Source organism: Astyanax mexicanus, chromosome 2 (genome assembly GCF_023375975.1).
Source record: "Astyanax mexicanus isolate ESR-SI-001 chromosome 2, AstMex3_surface, whole genome shotgun sequence".
NCBI lineage: Eukaryota > Metazoa > Chordata > Actinopteri > Characiformes > Acestrorhamphidae > Astyanax > Astyanax mexicanus.
Genome location: NC_064409.1, coordinates 78,265,807 through 78,282,113, shown reverse-complemented (window position 1 = coordinate 78,282,113; position 16,307 = coordinate 78,265,807). Strand labels below are relative to the sequence as shown.

At 36.4% G+C, this 16,307-nt stretch overlaps 1 protein-coding gene across 1 annotated transcript; it reads left to right on the top strand.

The window, feature by feature from the left end:
• Positions 1-326: 326 nt before the first annotated feature.
• On the top strand, positions 327-6,271 carry LOC125799079 (zinc finger homeobox protein 3). Its single transcript, XM_049474912.1, has 3 exons — positions 327-604; positions 2,449-2,857; positions 5,690-6,271. The coding sequence occupies exons 1-3, from the start codon at positions 327-329 to the stop codon at positions 5,978-5,980; spliced, it is 978 nt and encodes a 325-aa protein (XP_049330869.1). The 3' UTR covers positions 5,981-6,271.
• Positions 6,272-16,307: the final 10,036 nt, after the last annotated feature.

The following is a 16,307-nucleotide window of genomic DNA, read 5'->3' as shown; positions in this document are numbered from 1 at the left end:
CAAGAAATTCAAGTAATTAACTCTTGATGAGTTCAGCACAGCTGTTAACTGAAAGCCTGAATTCCAGGAGACTCTACCTCATAAAACTGACTGAGAAAATCCAGCAGAGATGAGTAAAACTGTCTAATCTAAGAAAGAGGTGCTACTTTTTGTAGAATGTAAAATATAAATCGTATTCTAGTTTGTTTAACACTTTTTTGTTTAATAAATATTATATAAATATGGTTTAGCATTAATCTACAATGCAGAACATTTGTGTGTATGAATGTGTATTATCTGAGTGTGACGGGGTGATTGACGTGTGTGTCTCTCTGCTGCAGGGCATTATGGGTCGTGATGAGCCGCTGTTGTTATCTTGTCGTGCCAAAGCGATGATCCTGCGTCAGGTAGACGCCAGCGTTCTCCCGCTGTCCAGAAACAACCGGCTCTCACACACACCTGTCCTCCATCTGCCCACAGCACCTGCTGCTGCCTCCTCATCTCCTCTTAAACCTTCATCATCACCCTCATCCTCACCCTCACCGTACTCTTCATCACCCGTCCCGCCCACAGAGGAGGAAGAGGAGGAGGGGCCGGAGAGGGAGGCTGAGAACCTCCCACCCAGGTTCATATAGAGTTAACATTACACCATGTCCACAACTTCATTATAGCATGTCTAAATATATTTTCAGAGACTCCACAATACCCAATATTTGATTAAAACATAATTCATAATATGTAATTTACAAAATTCAAGCCACTGTGTGAATTAGCTGTGTGTGGTTCAGAGTAAGATGCTCGAGGGGAGCCGGTGTTGTGCCGAATTCAGCACCCCCGCCAGGAAAAGCACCACACACACCGTATCCTTGGCTTTAACTTTACTTAGAAAAATAGAAATACGCAAGATATTGATTTAAACTATGCTGAAATATTGAAAAATAATCATCTCACCTGCAGCCTCTCCCATGAGGGGGTGCTTTTCCTGGAGGGGGTGCTGAATTCGGCACAACACCGGTCATACGGACGCTGTGTAAAGCGTCTGTGCTCTGATCACTTCTCAATAATATCATTCATTAAGGACATTTCTACCATTCCAAAGTCTAAAAAAATAATTTTACCTACCTAAAATTTTCCACATTTTATTTTCACCATTACAAAATTAGAAATTCAGTTCTTATCGTCTAAAATGCAAACAAATAATAATAATAATAATAATAATAATAATAATAATAATAATAATAATAATAATAATAATAATAATAATAATAATAATAATATTAATAAAGAAAAATGCAAAATATTCCAAATACAGTTGTACCAGTCAATGGAAATTCAGAAATGAATTGCAAAAATATTTCCAAACCACTTTTATTCAGTTCTTAAATTCCATAACAGTCCAGTTTAGTTCTAATAAAAAAACTAATAATAAAAAATAAAAATAAACAAAAAATAAATACTTTTAACTGTATAATATGCCCCAAATTCATTTTCTAATGTATATTAGTTTTTCCAAATGTAGTTCCACTATTACCACATATTATAAATTCAATTCTAATTGTCTAAAATGGAAAAATTATTAATTTTACCAAGATCATTTATTACAAATAATTTCCCTATTCATCAGTCTTTGACATTTTTATTGAGTTATTATGACATTTATATAGCTATTTGACAAAACATAAAACATAAAACATTCAATACAAACTTTCAGAAATGAATTTTTATGTGCCAAAACCCAAAACTTACCACAATATTCAAAACCAATTCTAAAAGTATCCACCCTATTGATGCTAATAAATCCAACATTAATCAATGTTTTTTTTTTATTTAGAATGTTTTAATGTCAGGGTTTCATTCATAATTCACAATAATTTAATGCCTGTAAAATATAAAACATATTCTGGTTTGTTTATTCCATACGCTTTTCTTCATAGTTTGGATGACTTTAGTATTAATCTACAATGCCAAAATTGTACACATACTTTATCACACTTACTTTACATTTATTTTAAGTTTCTTTTAAATCAAATGTATTTTTATAGAAACCAGTAAAAGTAATTCTATGGCACTGCTTTAAAAAATGGAACTATTGTTGCACTTAAAACTGTATAATCCAAAATATTAGAATATCATTGAAAAGTAACTTTATTTCAGTAATTCAGTTTAAAAATGTGAAACTCTATATATTATACAGATGTATTAAACACAGAGTGATCTATTTAATTTAAGCGTTTATTTATTTTATTGTTGATGATTATGGATTACAGACAATGAAAACCCAAAAATCAGTGTCTTAGAGAAAATTAGAATATTATATAAGACCAATTGGTATTTTTGGCAGTGTGAGCAGTGTGCCAAATCCTGCTGGAAAATGAAATCTGCACAAATAACTTCATAATTGTCACATAACAAGACTTAAGACCATTTTTTTTTGCCTTTTAAAGTCTAAGTGAAGCTCCTTTATGACAGGCGTCCTCTGAAGCTGGCTCCTCTGGAGCTCCCCCTGCAGGTAAAAGAGGCTCAGAGGCTGAAGATGATCAGCGTCCAGCAGGAGGTCAGGACGTCCGGCCCCAGGAAAGTGAAGGCCTGTGGGTCAGAGAGAGCCAGATCTCCTGCCCGTCCTCCACTGACCACCATCATCAACCCATCCAAACTCCAGCAGAGAGACAACCGCGCCCGTCTGCTGGAGAAACAACCCGCTGCTGCTGCTGATAATAAAGAGATAAATCACATTCCTGCTGCTAAATCTGATCATCTCTCCTCTACCGTCCAATCAGCACACACCCAGCAGACCACCGGCCAATTAGCACCAGCCCAGCAAACCACCGGCCAATCAGCACACGCCCAGCAGACCACCGGCCAATCAGGGCACACAGAGGTGAGTTTAACTCACTGCTTTACTACAATTTTGTCTGAAAATTACTTAAATATATGTAATTTTAATCTAGAGTGATAAAAATCTAAATTTCACACATTTATAATTTGTATTTATAGTATTTAGTTTTTTTTATAGTTTTAATTACAAAAAAGCAAAGTATTGGAGAACAAATGCAATTCTGTATGTGCATACTGACAATGCACAATAATGTAATTATATATCAAATGACATGGAAATGTATTTTCCTAATTTGATTATTTTAAACAACAGACTGATTGCACTAAAAATGCAGTAAAATTCAGTTGAGATCAAACATTCCAAACCAGGAGAAGTTATGTAGAAATGGTTCAAATTCAGACTTTAATAAATTAAAAAATAAATAAATAAATAAAAATCTGCTGGTTCAAAATATTAAAACGTAAGCTCCAAGTTTCTAAAATATAAAGATTTTAATTTAGGATACCTAAATTACCTAAAATACCTAAGTCTAAAACAATATTATATATATAAAAAAATAAAGTACTTTTTAAATTTCCTATGCTATTTTTTACCGTTCCAAAATATATAAACTAATATTATAAAAATATATATAATATAAAATGAAAAATATTTTTTATATTTTATAACATTTTTTCTAATTTAGTTAAAACTGTCTATAATGCAAAACAGTCATTTTAACGGTATAATATAACCCACATTAAGTTCTACAAGTCCATGGTAATTAAGAAACGAATTACAAAAACAGTTCAAAACTATTACAAATATAAAACAAATCCATTCCAGGTTACCAAATAAAAAGTCCAAACAAAATTAATCATAAATAAATCATGAAACATTTCCTAATCTCATTTGTACAATTCCAATATATATATATATATATATATATAAAAAAAATATTTTTAACTTTCAAAAATGCCAAAAAATATATAAAATTCAGTTTCACTATTTCAAAATATTATAATTTCTAATAGTCTAAAATGCAGTTTCAATCTATCCCAAATTCAGTTTTACCAGTCAAACGTAATTCAGAAATGAATGGCAAAAACATTTCCAAACCACTTTTATTCAGTTCTAAAATTCCTATATATATCCTATATAAGTTTCCCAAGGACATTTCTACCATTCCAAAGTCAAAAAAATAATTTTACCTGTCTAAAATGCCAAAAAGTTTCCACATTTTATTTTCACCATTACACAATTAGAAATTCAGTTCTTATTGTCTAAAATACAAAAAATAACAATAATAATATTAATAAAGAAAAATGCAAAATATTCTGAATACAGTTCTACCAGTCAATGGTAATTCAGAAATAAATTGCAAAAATATTTCCAAACCACTTTTATTCAGTTCTTAAATTTCATGACAGTTCAGTTTAGTTCTAATAAAAATAAATAAATAAACAAAAAATTATTTATTTAAAAATAAATTATTTAATGTATAATATGCCCAAAATTTATTTTCTAATGAATACTTTCATTTTTCCAAATGTAGTTCCACCATTACCGCATATTATAAATTCAATTCTTATTGTCTAAAATGGAAAAACGATTAATTTCACCATGATCCAGGGTTGAGTTGTGATGTTGATCCAGGGCTGTGTGATGTGATGTGATGTGTGATGTGATATGACGTGTGATGTGATGTGTGATGTGATGTGATGCAATGTGATGTGTGATGTGATGCAATGTGATGTGTGATGTGATGCAATGTGATGTGTGATGTGATGCAATGTGATGTGTGATGTGATGCAATGTGATGTGTGATGTGATGTGATGCAATGCAATGTGATGTGATGTGATGCAATGTGATGTGTGATGTGATGCAATGTGATGTGTGATGTGATGCAATGTGATGTGTGATGTGATGCAATGCAATGTGATGTGATGCAATGTGTGATGTGATGTGATGCAATGTGATGTGTGATGTGATGTGATGCAATGCAGTGTGATGTGATGTGATGCAATGTGATGTGTGATGTGATGCAATGTGATGTGTGATGTGATGCAATGTGATGTGTGATGTGATGCAATGTGATGTGTGATGTGATGCAATGCAATGTGATGTGATGTGATGCAATGTGTGATGTGATGTGATGCAATGTGATGTGTGATGTGATGCAATGTGATGTGTGATGTGATGCAATGCAATGTGATGTGATGCAATGTGATGTGTGATGTGATGTGATGTGATGCAATGCAATGTGATGTGATGCAATGTGATGTGTGATGTGATGCAATGTGATGTGTGATGTGATGCAATGTGATGTGTGATGTGATGCAATGCAATGTGATGTGATGCAATGTGATGTGTGATGTGATGCAATGTGATGTGTGATGTGATGCAATGTGATGTGTGATGTGATGCAATGTGATGTGTGATGTGATGCAATGTGATGTGTGATGTGATGCAATGTGATGTGATGTGTGATGTGTGATGTGATGCAATGTGATGTGTGATGTGATGCAATGCAATGTGATGTGATGTGATGCAATGTGTGATGTGATGTGATGTGATGCTGTGTGATGTGATGCAATGCAATGTGATGTGGGGTGATGCGAGGTGATGTGATGTGATGTTATATGTGATGTGATGTGTTATGTGTGATGTGATGTGATATGTGTGATGTGATGAGATGCAATGTGATGTGTGATGTGATGCAATGTGATGTGTGATGTGATGCAATGCAATGTGATGTGGGGTGATGCGAGGTGATGTGATGTTATGTGTGATGTGATGTGTTATGTGTGATGTGATATGTGTGATGTGATGAGATGTGATGAGATGTGATGAGATGTGATGTGATGGGATGTGATGTGTGATGTGATGTGCAGGAGGGGGGCTGCAGGAGGCGGCCGAGGCTGAGGAGGACCCAGCGGCTGGAGGAGGATCAGAGCCGGTCCGGATCCTTTACTGCAGGTCCAGCAGCCGAGGAGGAGAAGAAGCCTGGCCAGGCCTGGACCGACCCGAGCCAGAGGAGCACGGAGAACGCCCTGAGGGAGGCCAGCAGGGTTCTGGAGAAGGTGTACCGCAGGAACGCTCCGGCGGTACCAGAGGAGCCCCCGGTGGAGGAGAAGTTCAGCAGGAGGAAGGCTGTTTATGACATCCAGGAAGCAGCGCTGTGACCTTCTAACCTGCAGGGGATGTGTTCCTCCGGGGGGCTGTGTGGGAATAGAGACTGGAGAACTGCAGAACTTCACCATGTGTCCAGAAGTACGTACAGACACCTACCTACAGTATACTAGTGCTTCTTAAAAAATTTGAATATCATTGAAAAGTTTAAACTTTATTTCAGTAATTCTGTATAAAATGTGAAATTCTATATATATTCTATAGATGTATTAAACACAGAGTGATCTATTTAAGTTTTTATTTCCTTTATTGTTGATGATTATGGCTTGAATAAAAAAATATGAAAATCCAAAAGACAGTGTCTCAGATGATTAGAATATTATAATTATTTAGGACCAATTGGTACTTTTTGCAGTGTGGGCAGTGTGCCAATCCTGCTGGAAAATGAAATCCACATCTCCACAAAATCTTACAGCACGTCATGCTTCCCTCTGCTGACAACCTTTATGGAGATGCAGATTTCATTTTCCAGCAGGATTTGGCACACTGCCCACACTGCCAAAAGTATCAATTGGTCTCATAATATAATATTCTAATTTTCAGAGACACTGATTTTGGGTTTTCATTGGCTGTAATCCATAATCATCAACAATAAAAGAAACAAACGCTTAAAATAGATCACTCTGTGTTTAATACATCTATATAATATATAAATATAATTTTACATTTTATACAGAATTACTGAAATAAAGCCATTTTTAATGATATCCTAGTTTAAAAAAATGTACTACAATACAAATGAATACATGACTCCTAGACTAGATGTTGGAACATTACTGTGAGGAGGATTTGATTGCACTCAGCCTCACAAAACATTATGGCCAAGTGCAGATGTCAGACCTCAGCCCCTCCCTCTCTTTTATTTTCATTGCTTCTCTCCCTTTATTCTCCCTCTTTCTTATCTCAATTTATTCTCATATCTGTCTCTCCTTATCACTTATCATTTTCGATATCTCTCTCTTTTCTCTCTGTCTTCTTCCTTCTTTCACCTGTCTCTCTCTCTCTTTTCTTTTCTTCGTCTCAAACATTCTATACATTTTCTTCTCACTCTCTCCGTTTATACTTTCTCTTTATCACCTTTTATTCAGTCTGTTATCTCTCATGCTACTGTTTTTTTTCCATATCTTATTTATAATGTATATTTCTCTCTATATTTTGTCTTTTTTATCTCTTAATTTCTTTCTCGCTCTCTCTTTTATATAATACTCTTTCCTTCTTTCTTTCTTTCTTTCTTTCTTGTTTCTCTCTATTTTTTCTCTCTCTCTCCCTTTAATCTCGATTTTACTCTCATCTCATCTCTATTTCCATTCCAATTCTCCCATTTTCTACTTTTTGACTTATTATTGCTTCTCTCTCTCTCTCTCTCTCTCTCTCTCTCTCTCTCTCTCTCTTTGTTTCTCTCCCTTGTTTCTCACTCTGATTGTAATGTCTCTTTATTATCAATCTTTTTATTCTCTGTCTTTTATGTCTGTTTTACTTCTCTCAGTCTCTCTTTTATTCTTTCTTTTGTCTTTTTTCTTCTATTCCCCATCCTTATGTTTTCTCTATTTATCTGTCATCTTATCTTTCTTTTCTCTCTGTTTCCCTGAGTATTTTATCTTTTTCTTCTTTATTTCTCTCTCTTTCTCTCTCTCTCTCTCTCTTTGCTTATCTCACTTATTTCTCACTCTCTATTTATTATCAATATTTTTATATTCTGTTTTTTGTCTCTGTTTTGCTGCTCTCTGTCCCTCTTTTATTTTTTTCTCTTATGTTTCTTCTCTCTTTTTATCTCTCTCTCTCTCTGCTTTTCTCTTCTCTCTCTCTTTGCTTCTCTCTTTTTCTCACTCTGATTGTCTCTTTATTATCAATCTTTTTATTCTCTGTCTTTTATGTCTGTTTAACTTCTCTCAGTCTCTCTTTTATTCTTTCTTTTGTCTCCAAGTTTTTCTTTTATTCCCCTGTTTCCCTGTATGTATTATCTTTTTTCTTCTCTCTCTCTCTCTCTCTCTCTCTCTCTCTCTCTCTCTCTCTCTCTCTCTCTCTCTCTCTCTCTCTCTCTCTCTCTTCGCTTCTCTTCCTTGTTTCTCAGTTTGTTTCTTTATGACCAGTTTTTTATTCTGTCTTTTCTCTCTGTTTCCCTGTATGTGTTATCTTTCTCTTCCTTTTTTCTTCTCTCTCTCTCTCTCTCTCTCTCTCTCTCTCTCATTGAAGCGTTTTATTTGACACTTTTATTATACAGTAATTGTAATAAGATGTATAGCAGTGTGTGTTGGGTGTTTATTATGGTCTGTTAACTTTAATAAACAGGGTGAATCTTCACTATCTGCGCTGTCTGTCTTTAATAAAGGCTCTGACTCTGTCTGAAACTGTCCCCAACATCACTGACAGTGTCCTCAGTAACCCACGTCTCTCAGAGCTGATCCGGAGTGGGTGATTGACGCTGATGTGAACAGAGGATGAGTCGGATGGAATGCTGTAAATGCCATCCTCATATCTGCTCTGTTCCACAAGATCTGAGGATGACCTGAGAATCTGTCAATCACTTTACAGCAGATAGATCAAAGAAAAACTCCATGTGACTTTACTCTACCAGTGAGTGTTCGAGTTCACGGTAGGTGTTTCTAATAAAGTGTCCACTGTGCTGAACTCATCAAGAGTTAATTACTTGAATTTCTTGTCTCTTAATAAAGTGTTTGAGAGCATCAGTTAAAGTAAAGTAGTGAAGAGGTAGAGTTACAGGTATACAGTGAATAGTGAATATTTGAGTAATGTTCGAATCCAGATTATGAGAAGCAAGAACTACTTAAACTACTCAACTAAGTAAAGAAAAGAAAAAATGACTTTAAGAAGGAATGAAGGTCAGTCAATCCAAGTATTCTCAAGTGCAGTAAAAAAAAGACCATCAAAAACATTATGATGATGAAACTGGCACTCATCATATACACCCCAGGGATATATATATAATAAATTTTTCCACTGTTATTAAGGCTCAAAGTAGCTCCACACTTCATTGGTAAATTCATCAAAAAATGTATTGTTTTTAGCATTCTAATATCAACAGTAACCAGATGGTTTATGCTCAATGACTTATTGTGACTTAAATTTAAGATATGACTTAATTTTAAGATGGATTTTAGATTTAGCTGAGCTACGGGATGTAAACCATGTAAAGTGGTTTTTAATAAACTTTTTGTGCAATTTTGAAGTTCTAAATGCCTCGTTTTAAATGTCAGGGCTCTCCGGATTCTACCAGTGAGGTGTGGAGCTACTTTAAGCCTGGATAACAGTGGAAAAAGCTATTTATCTGCAGGGGCAAAATATGCCCCATCTCACTCATTCTAAAGCCTGGATCTCAGAAAGCTGCGGGAGAAAGGAGGTGTGCTATTGATCAAAGGTAAATACTTTTTATCATGTTTTACTACAACATAAGTCAATTTTACACTGGAGTTCTCCTTTAAAAGCAAGTAATTTGGTTTGTTTAACAGTAATTTTAAGTTACTACATGATTCCTTATGTGTTCCTTCATAGTCTGTATCACTTCCCTACTCATTTACACTGTAGGTAATCTAGCTAATTAAAAAAAAAATAACTAATTTGACTGATATATATAAATAAAACAACAACTGTGTACATTTGGCCTTTAGCTAAACTTCAGCCACTTAAACACACCGACACTCACAGGCTCGACTGCTGACCTTCACACATGGGTCGCCCAGAACAACAGGACACTTAACGACTCTCTCTTTCTGTCCCACACATGTCCCACTCAAGTGGACCACAGAGGAATGTGGAGTAATGCTGGGTCATGTGACTCATGGGAAATAATATGGGTCTTATAAATTTACTTTTAAATTAAAATATAATAGTAGTACAATACAAACATTGACATTCCACATGTTGCGTGTTGTGTCCCATGACTTTTGCCATGTGTTGTGGAACTGAATTTGGGTGTAATTTCAGCTAGAGTCACTTGTCTTTTCAAATGGACAATTCTAGCCACACATCACCGGTCACTATCATTACCCGCTCTACTGCTCTGTCCACTGTGGATAGTAATAGTAGGGTTCTATGGTGTATTACTGTGCTTATCAACAATGATATCTGTAATTGCAACAAAATCCTGGACAGTTTCCTGGACAGAGTCCTGTATTTTTTAAAAATACATTAAAGGGGACATATTATATGTCTTTTTACACAAGTTAGACTATGTCTATGGTCTATTTAAAACTGTTCATGAAGTTCATTACACAAAATCATTTTCATATAAAGATAAAGATCTCACCAGCTCTATTCATACCAGTTTCAGTCCTGTTCAGAACAGACTGTAGGTACAGATCCCTCCCTCAGAAGAAGTCTGCTCGCTAAGAGGTTCTCAACCAGATTAATTGGGCTCACATGGCAAACTAATGATCACAGGTGTCTGAGATTAATTTCAATGATCCAAAGAGCCCTGAGATACAATACCATCCATGAGTTTAGTTAAGAAACAAAAAAAGTGATCTTTATGACTCTTAAATCCAATTGGCATAATATTTTGGAACGTGGTGTAGATTGCTAAAATAGGGACTTACAGTTGTTGGACAGTGAAACTGAGACACCGGTCATTTTAGTGTGTGAGGTTTCATGGCTAAATTGGAGCAGCCCGCTGGCCAATCTTCATTAATTGCACATTACACCAGTAAGAGCAGAGTGTGAAGGTTCCATTAGCAGGGTAAGAGCACAGTTCTGCTCTAAATACTGCAATGCACACAACATTATGGGTGACATACCAGAGTTCAAAAGAGGACAAATTGTTGGTGCACGTCTTGCTGGCACATCTGTGACCAAGACAGCAAGTCTTTTTGATGCATCAAGAGCCAATGTATCCAAGGTAATGTCAGCAAACCACCAAGAAGGACCAACCACATCCAACAGGATTAACTGTGGACGCTGTAAGAGGAAGCTGTCTGAAAGGGATGTTCGGGTGCTAACCCGGATTGTATCCAAAAAACATAAAACCACGGCTGATCAAATCATGACAGAATTCAATGTGCACCTCAACTCTGTTTCCTGTTTCCACCAGAACTGTCAGTCAGGACAATATTTATTTAATTAGTGCATTTTGTTTTTACTGAAAGATCCTGTAAAAAGCGTTTTCTTTTATCCCAGTATGATCATATGCATGTAGCGCAGGCTGTACAGATGGTCCAGTTGGCTGGACGTTGTGTTTTCATGCATTTGTCCTACAGGAAGCACCTCTGGTTCAGGTTCTCTGGGGTTTGACTCGCTTGTTCTTGAAGAATCTGAACATGCCAGACTTCCTCTCTGTACAGCTCTTCACCCTCTGCCCAGCCCCCGCCTACATGCTTCCCCTCAACCACAAAATGATTTTACAGACCTCCTACACACACACACAGAAAAAAACACACAATTCACCCCATTCAGCTTCTGACAAACATCTAAAAATGTATCATAAATGACCGGTCCAGTCAAAGCACTGCTGAGGAAATGAGGACGGGCGGAAACACAGCCTTCATATTTCTATTTCCTCTACCTACCATTACATTATGGTGAAGAGACCAGGAGGTCAATAAGCCAAGCTAACTGCTTTACATTTACATTGGAAACACCTGGAAACCTACTTAGTGTTTCCACTCGCTGGCCACTTTATTAGAAACACCTTCTACACCTTCTGAACTGTTGGTTCAGGGGACTGGTGGAAACAGAATAAGCTGTTTAAGGGCTTACCCACTTTTATGCAAGTTTATGCATAACGTTTACCACATGTTAGCATTAGCTTGTACTAAATGGCAAAACATGAACAAGCTACTTCATGATAAACTGTGATAGATGCAAAAAACTTGTGATTGTGATGAATTGAAAGTTCTTACATCTGCCTTATCTGCTAACTCATCATGGACAGTGGGTGCAGATCCCTCCCTCAGACGAAGTCTGCTGGCTAATCCTGCCAAGGTTATCAATCAGCAGATTGAAATGGCATTTCTTTAATTTATCTAGTGGGTGAGGCTCTGGTGGAAACACAATCTTCATATTTCTATTTCCTCTACCTACTATTATCTGCTTTCACTTAGTGGCCACTTTATTAGAAACACCCTCTACACCTTCTGAACTGTTGGGACTGGTGGAAACAGAATGAGCTGTTTAAGGGCTTGCTCACTTTTATACAAGTAAGATGAAGCCTGCCATGCCATGTTTATGCATAACGTTTAACAAATGTAAATGTTCAAAAAAAAAACTTGAACAAGCTAGTTTATGCTAAACTGCGATAAAAGTAAAAAAAGAAACTCGGAAAATTTGAAAATTCTTACATCTCTCTCATCTGCTGACTCGCCACAGACTGGAGGTACAGATCCCTCCCTCAGACAAAGTCTACTGGCTAATCCTGCTGTGTACTGTCTGAAGTTATCAATCGACAGATCGAAATGGCATTTCTTCAACTGATCTAGTGGGTGGGGCTCTGGTGGTTATTTGTAAGTTCTTACATCTCTCTCATCTGCTGACTCGCTACAAACAGTAGGTACAGATTCCTCCATCAGACGAAGTCTACTGCTAAGGTTCTCAGCAGATCAAAATGGCATTTCTTCAACTGATCTAGTGGGTGGGGCTCTGGTGGTTATTTGTAAGTTCTAACATCTCTCTCATCTGCTGACTCAACACAGACAGTAGGTACAGATCCCTCCCTTAGACAAAGTGTACTGCAAAGGTTCTCAGCAGATTGAAATGGCATTTCTTCAACTGATCTAGTGGGTGGGGCTCTGGTGGTGGTTGAAGGGGGGTGAGGGTGTACTACTGGTCCAGTCTCAGCACTGCTGAAGTAATGAGGACTGGTGGAAACAGAATCTCAGTAGATCTATTTCTACTGCCTGCCGTTGTATTGAAAGGGACCAAGGGGTCAAAAAGATCAGGCTAACTTTAGCCCAGGACAGTGTCCGGTCCCGTACAGACAGCTGACACTTCAGGACAGATGCTCCGTTAGACAAAACCTTCACACACTGGCCACTTTATTAGAAACACCTACAATAACTTCTTGTAGTTCCACACACCGACCACTTCATTGGAAACAACTAGATTACAAAGACATGGCAATTGTAGAAGAAGAATTGTAGAAGTTTAGATACTAGGGTTTAAAATAATTTTAAAAAGTACTTAAAATTATTTAAAATATGCAAATCAAGCTTTTTACTCTTTAAGTGTTTAGAAGTGGTAAAAAGTATGAGTTCATAAAATGAGTTAGTATGAGCAAATTAATTGGTATAACAAAAGTAAAGAATATAAAAAATAAAAAAGTTAAATCAACTTTCCCTTTTAGTTGTAATAACTTGACTTATGCTAACTTAAGTTTACCCATTATTTATCTGTTTTAAGGCATCTAGTTTGTTCAATATTTTAAGTAAATTTCAGTAAATTTAACTTATCCAGGCTTACAGTGTACCACAACAGTTTCCCTTCCACATTTCTAACTTTTAAGGTATATAAATAATAGCTTTTTCATTTATTCTATAACAAGACAGTGTAAAAACACACATCCTGCACACATTACCAAGGCATTGCTGTGGAACAACCAATGTTTAGAGTGTTGGGTTTCGTTGGGGTTGAGGTGGCTGAGCTGGCCTACCCTGCCCAACAGACTTCAAAAAAAGGGAACTGATGAACTTTGCCAATTATAGACCGACCTTCTGAGATATTTCTGTCTTTCTTTTTTCTTCTCATCCCTCGCTCTCGTTCTTTCTGTACCTCTCTCTTACTCTTTCTTTCTTTCCACCTCCAAGCATCTCCCATGCCTTAAACACCACCCTTTCTCTATTTTGACTTTTTTTAGCCTACCTCACCCAACCACGGGGTACGCCACCCACGATCTGCCCCAGGCCTGGTGCTCGTCTAAATACTAAAAACTATAGGAAGTTTTGTAGTCAAGAGCAAGACCGGGATATGTTAAATTCAAGTTAAGCCAGAGACCAGATTAAGATTAAAAAAAAAATTAAATTCAAATTCATTAATTCCATTATTTTATATTCTAAAATGACAAAAACATAAACAATTACAATTTGACCTCAAACAGCTCATCGCTGAGGTTAGCAAGTTTATCTCTAAGGTTAGCTAGCTAATTGCTAAGGTGAGCTAGTTTGTCAAAAATTGTCAAAAAAGTTGTTCTCTCTCCGGTAGCATTAGTATTTTAATTAGCTCATCACTAAAATTAGCTAGCTTGTTGCTAGCTTTAGTTCTCTCCCAGGTAACATTAGAATTTTAGTTAGCTTGCTCGTTGCAAGGTAGTGTGTAATTTAGCTGGTACTATACCAGGTAACATTAGTATTTTAGCTAGCTCATCGCTAAGGAAACATTTGGTTTTTAGTTAGATCATTGCTACATTTGGCTAGCTCGTCGCTAAGGTTAGCTAGCACATTGCAAGGCAACATTAGTGTGTAATTTAGCTTGTACTATACCAGGTAGCATTAGTATTTTAGCTAGCTCATCGCTAAGATTAGCCAGCTTGTTGCTAACTTTAGTTCTCTCATCGGAACATTAGAATTTTAATTAGCTCAATGCTACGATTTGCTAGCTCATCACTAAGGCTAGCTAGCTCATCACTAGCTTTAGTACTATCCCAGGTAATATTAGTATTTTAGCTAGCTTTTCGCTAAGGTTAGCTAGCTCTTTACTAGCTTTATTTTTTCCCCGGTAACATTAGTATTGTAGCTAGCCCATTGCTAAGGTTAACTAGCTCGTCACTAAGTTTGGCTAGCTTGTCACTAACTTTAGTTCTCTTCCCCATAATATTAATATCTTAGTTAGCTCATCGCTAAGGTTAGCTAGCTCGTTACTAGCTTTAGTTCTCTCCCCGGTAACATTAGTATTTTAGCTAGCCCGTCTCTAAGGTTAGCTAGGTCATTGCTAATTTTAGTTCTATCCCCCATAACATTAATATCTTAGTTAGTTCATCACTAAGGTTAGCTAGCTCTGTACTAGCTTTATTTCTTTTCCCGGTAACATTAGTATTGTAGCTAGCCTGTTGCTAAGGTTAACTAGCTTGTTACTAAGATTGGCTAGCTTGTCACTAACTTTAGTTCTCTCCCCGGTAACATTAGTATTTTAGCTAGCCCGTCTCTAAGGTTAGCTACCTCGTTGCTAACTTTCGTTCTCTCTCGGGAACATTAGTATTTTAACTAGCTTTTCGCTAAGGTTTGTTAGCTCTTTACTAGTTTTAGTTCACTTCCCAGTAGCATAAGTGTGTAATTTAGTTTCTTGCCAAGGTTAGCTAGCTCGTCGCCAGCTTAAGTATTATCCCAGGTAACATTAGTATTTTAGCTAGCTCATCGCTAAGATTAGCTAGATCATTGCTAGAAGAAATAATTATTATTCTTCATTCCTGCAGTTGCTTTTATTTAATTTTTTTATCTGTCCGTTCCATCTTAAATGCTGCAGCCCCTGTCGTCTGTTGCACCATTTAAGGTGGAATGGGAAAGTTAGATAGTTAGTTAGCTACTGAGACAAACTACTAGTGATCTTTTTTATGCTTGTTATGAAGAATCCATCCATACAAAAATTAAGCTACACATTAAACTGTGGTAATAGTGTGCTAACCTCAAGGCTATTCTCCGAAATCTATCTAGTAGATAGTTATCTCTGTGCAGTAAAGATAGTTACTCCAACAAAAGCAGAAAAAATATTTTAATATCCTTAATTTCAGAAGAAACAATGAATGAGGTCCCAATACTTACATAAATTATTAAAACAAGTCATCATCATTCAATGCACCAATGCTTTCAGTCTGAATTATTGCTTTTACATTAAAACAGATTGCTCACGTAGGTAGAAGTAAACATCTCTAAATAGATCAGATTGCTGGTAAACAGAGTGTGTTGTGTTGCAGGTTGTGCTTCTTGAGCTCTTCCAGATTTCTCGTCTGCCTCGGGTTTACCAAAATATCACAGGGTTTCCTGCTCCAAGTGACTAAAACAGATCCTCGTTCCTCACAAAACAGACAAACGCTGAGAGGAGGCAGACTGCCTTCAGTTTACATAACCCAGAAAGCACATTATTCATTGTTGAAAGAATTAATGTCATTAACTAAAAGAAAGAAAAGAGAGTAAATAAAACAATATCGCATTTCTTTCCCAGAGTAATGAGCCACTGCTTTACTGCTGCTGTGTTTTTGCATACAGTATGACATTGTAAATTAAGCAATAATACACAAGAGGGAGTGATATAACGTGTAATACTGGCTGGTGCAGCAGTGCTAATATTACACGTTATAGCACAAACCTCGAGTGTATTATTGTGCTTATACCACAGTTCCATTATCACTGTTTATTGAAAGATTTTGATTTAAAGATGAGAAAG

Excerpts from the sequence above, each read along its gene's own strand:
- LOC125799079 (XM_049474912.1), top strand. The coding sequence starts at position 327 with ATGGGTCGTGATGAGCCGCTGTTGTTATCTTGTCGTGCCAAAGCGATG. Across the intron at positions 605-2,448 it reads GCTGAGAACCTCCCACCCAG|GCGTCCTCTGAAGCTGGCTC; the intron begins GTTCATATAGAG and ends CCTTTATGACAG. Across the intron at positions 2,858-5,689 it reads GCCAATCAGGGCACACAGAG|GAGGGGGGCTGCAGGAGGCG; the intron begins GTGAGTTTAACT and ends TGTGATGTGCAG.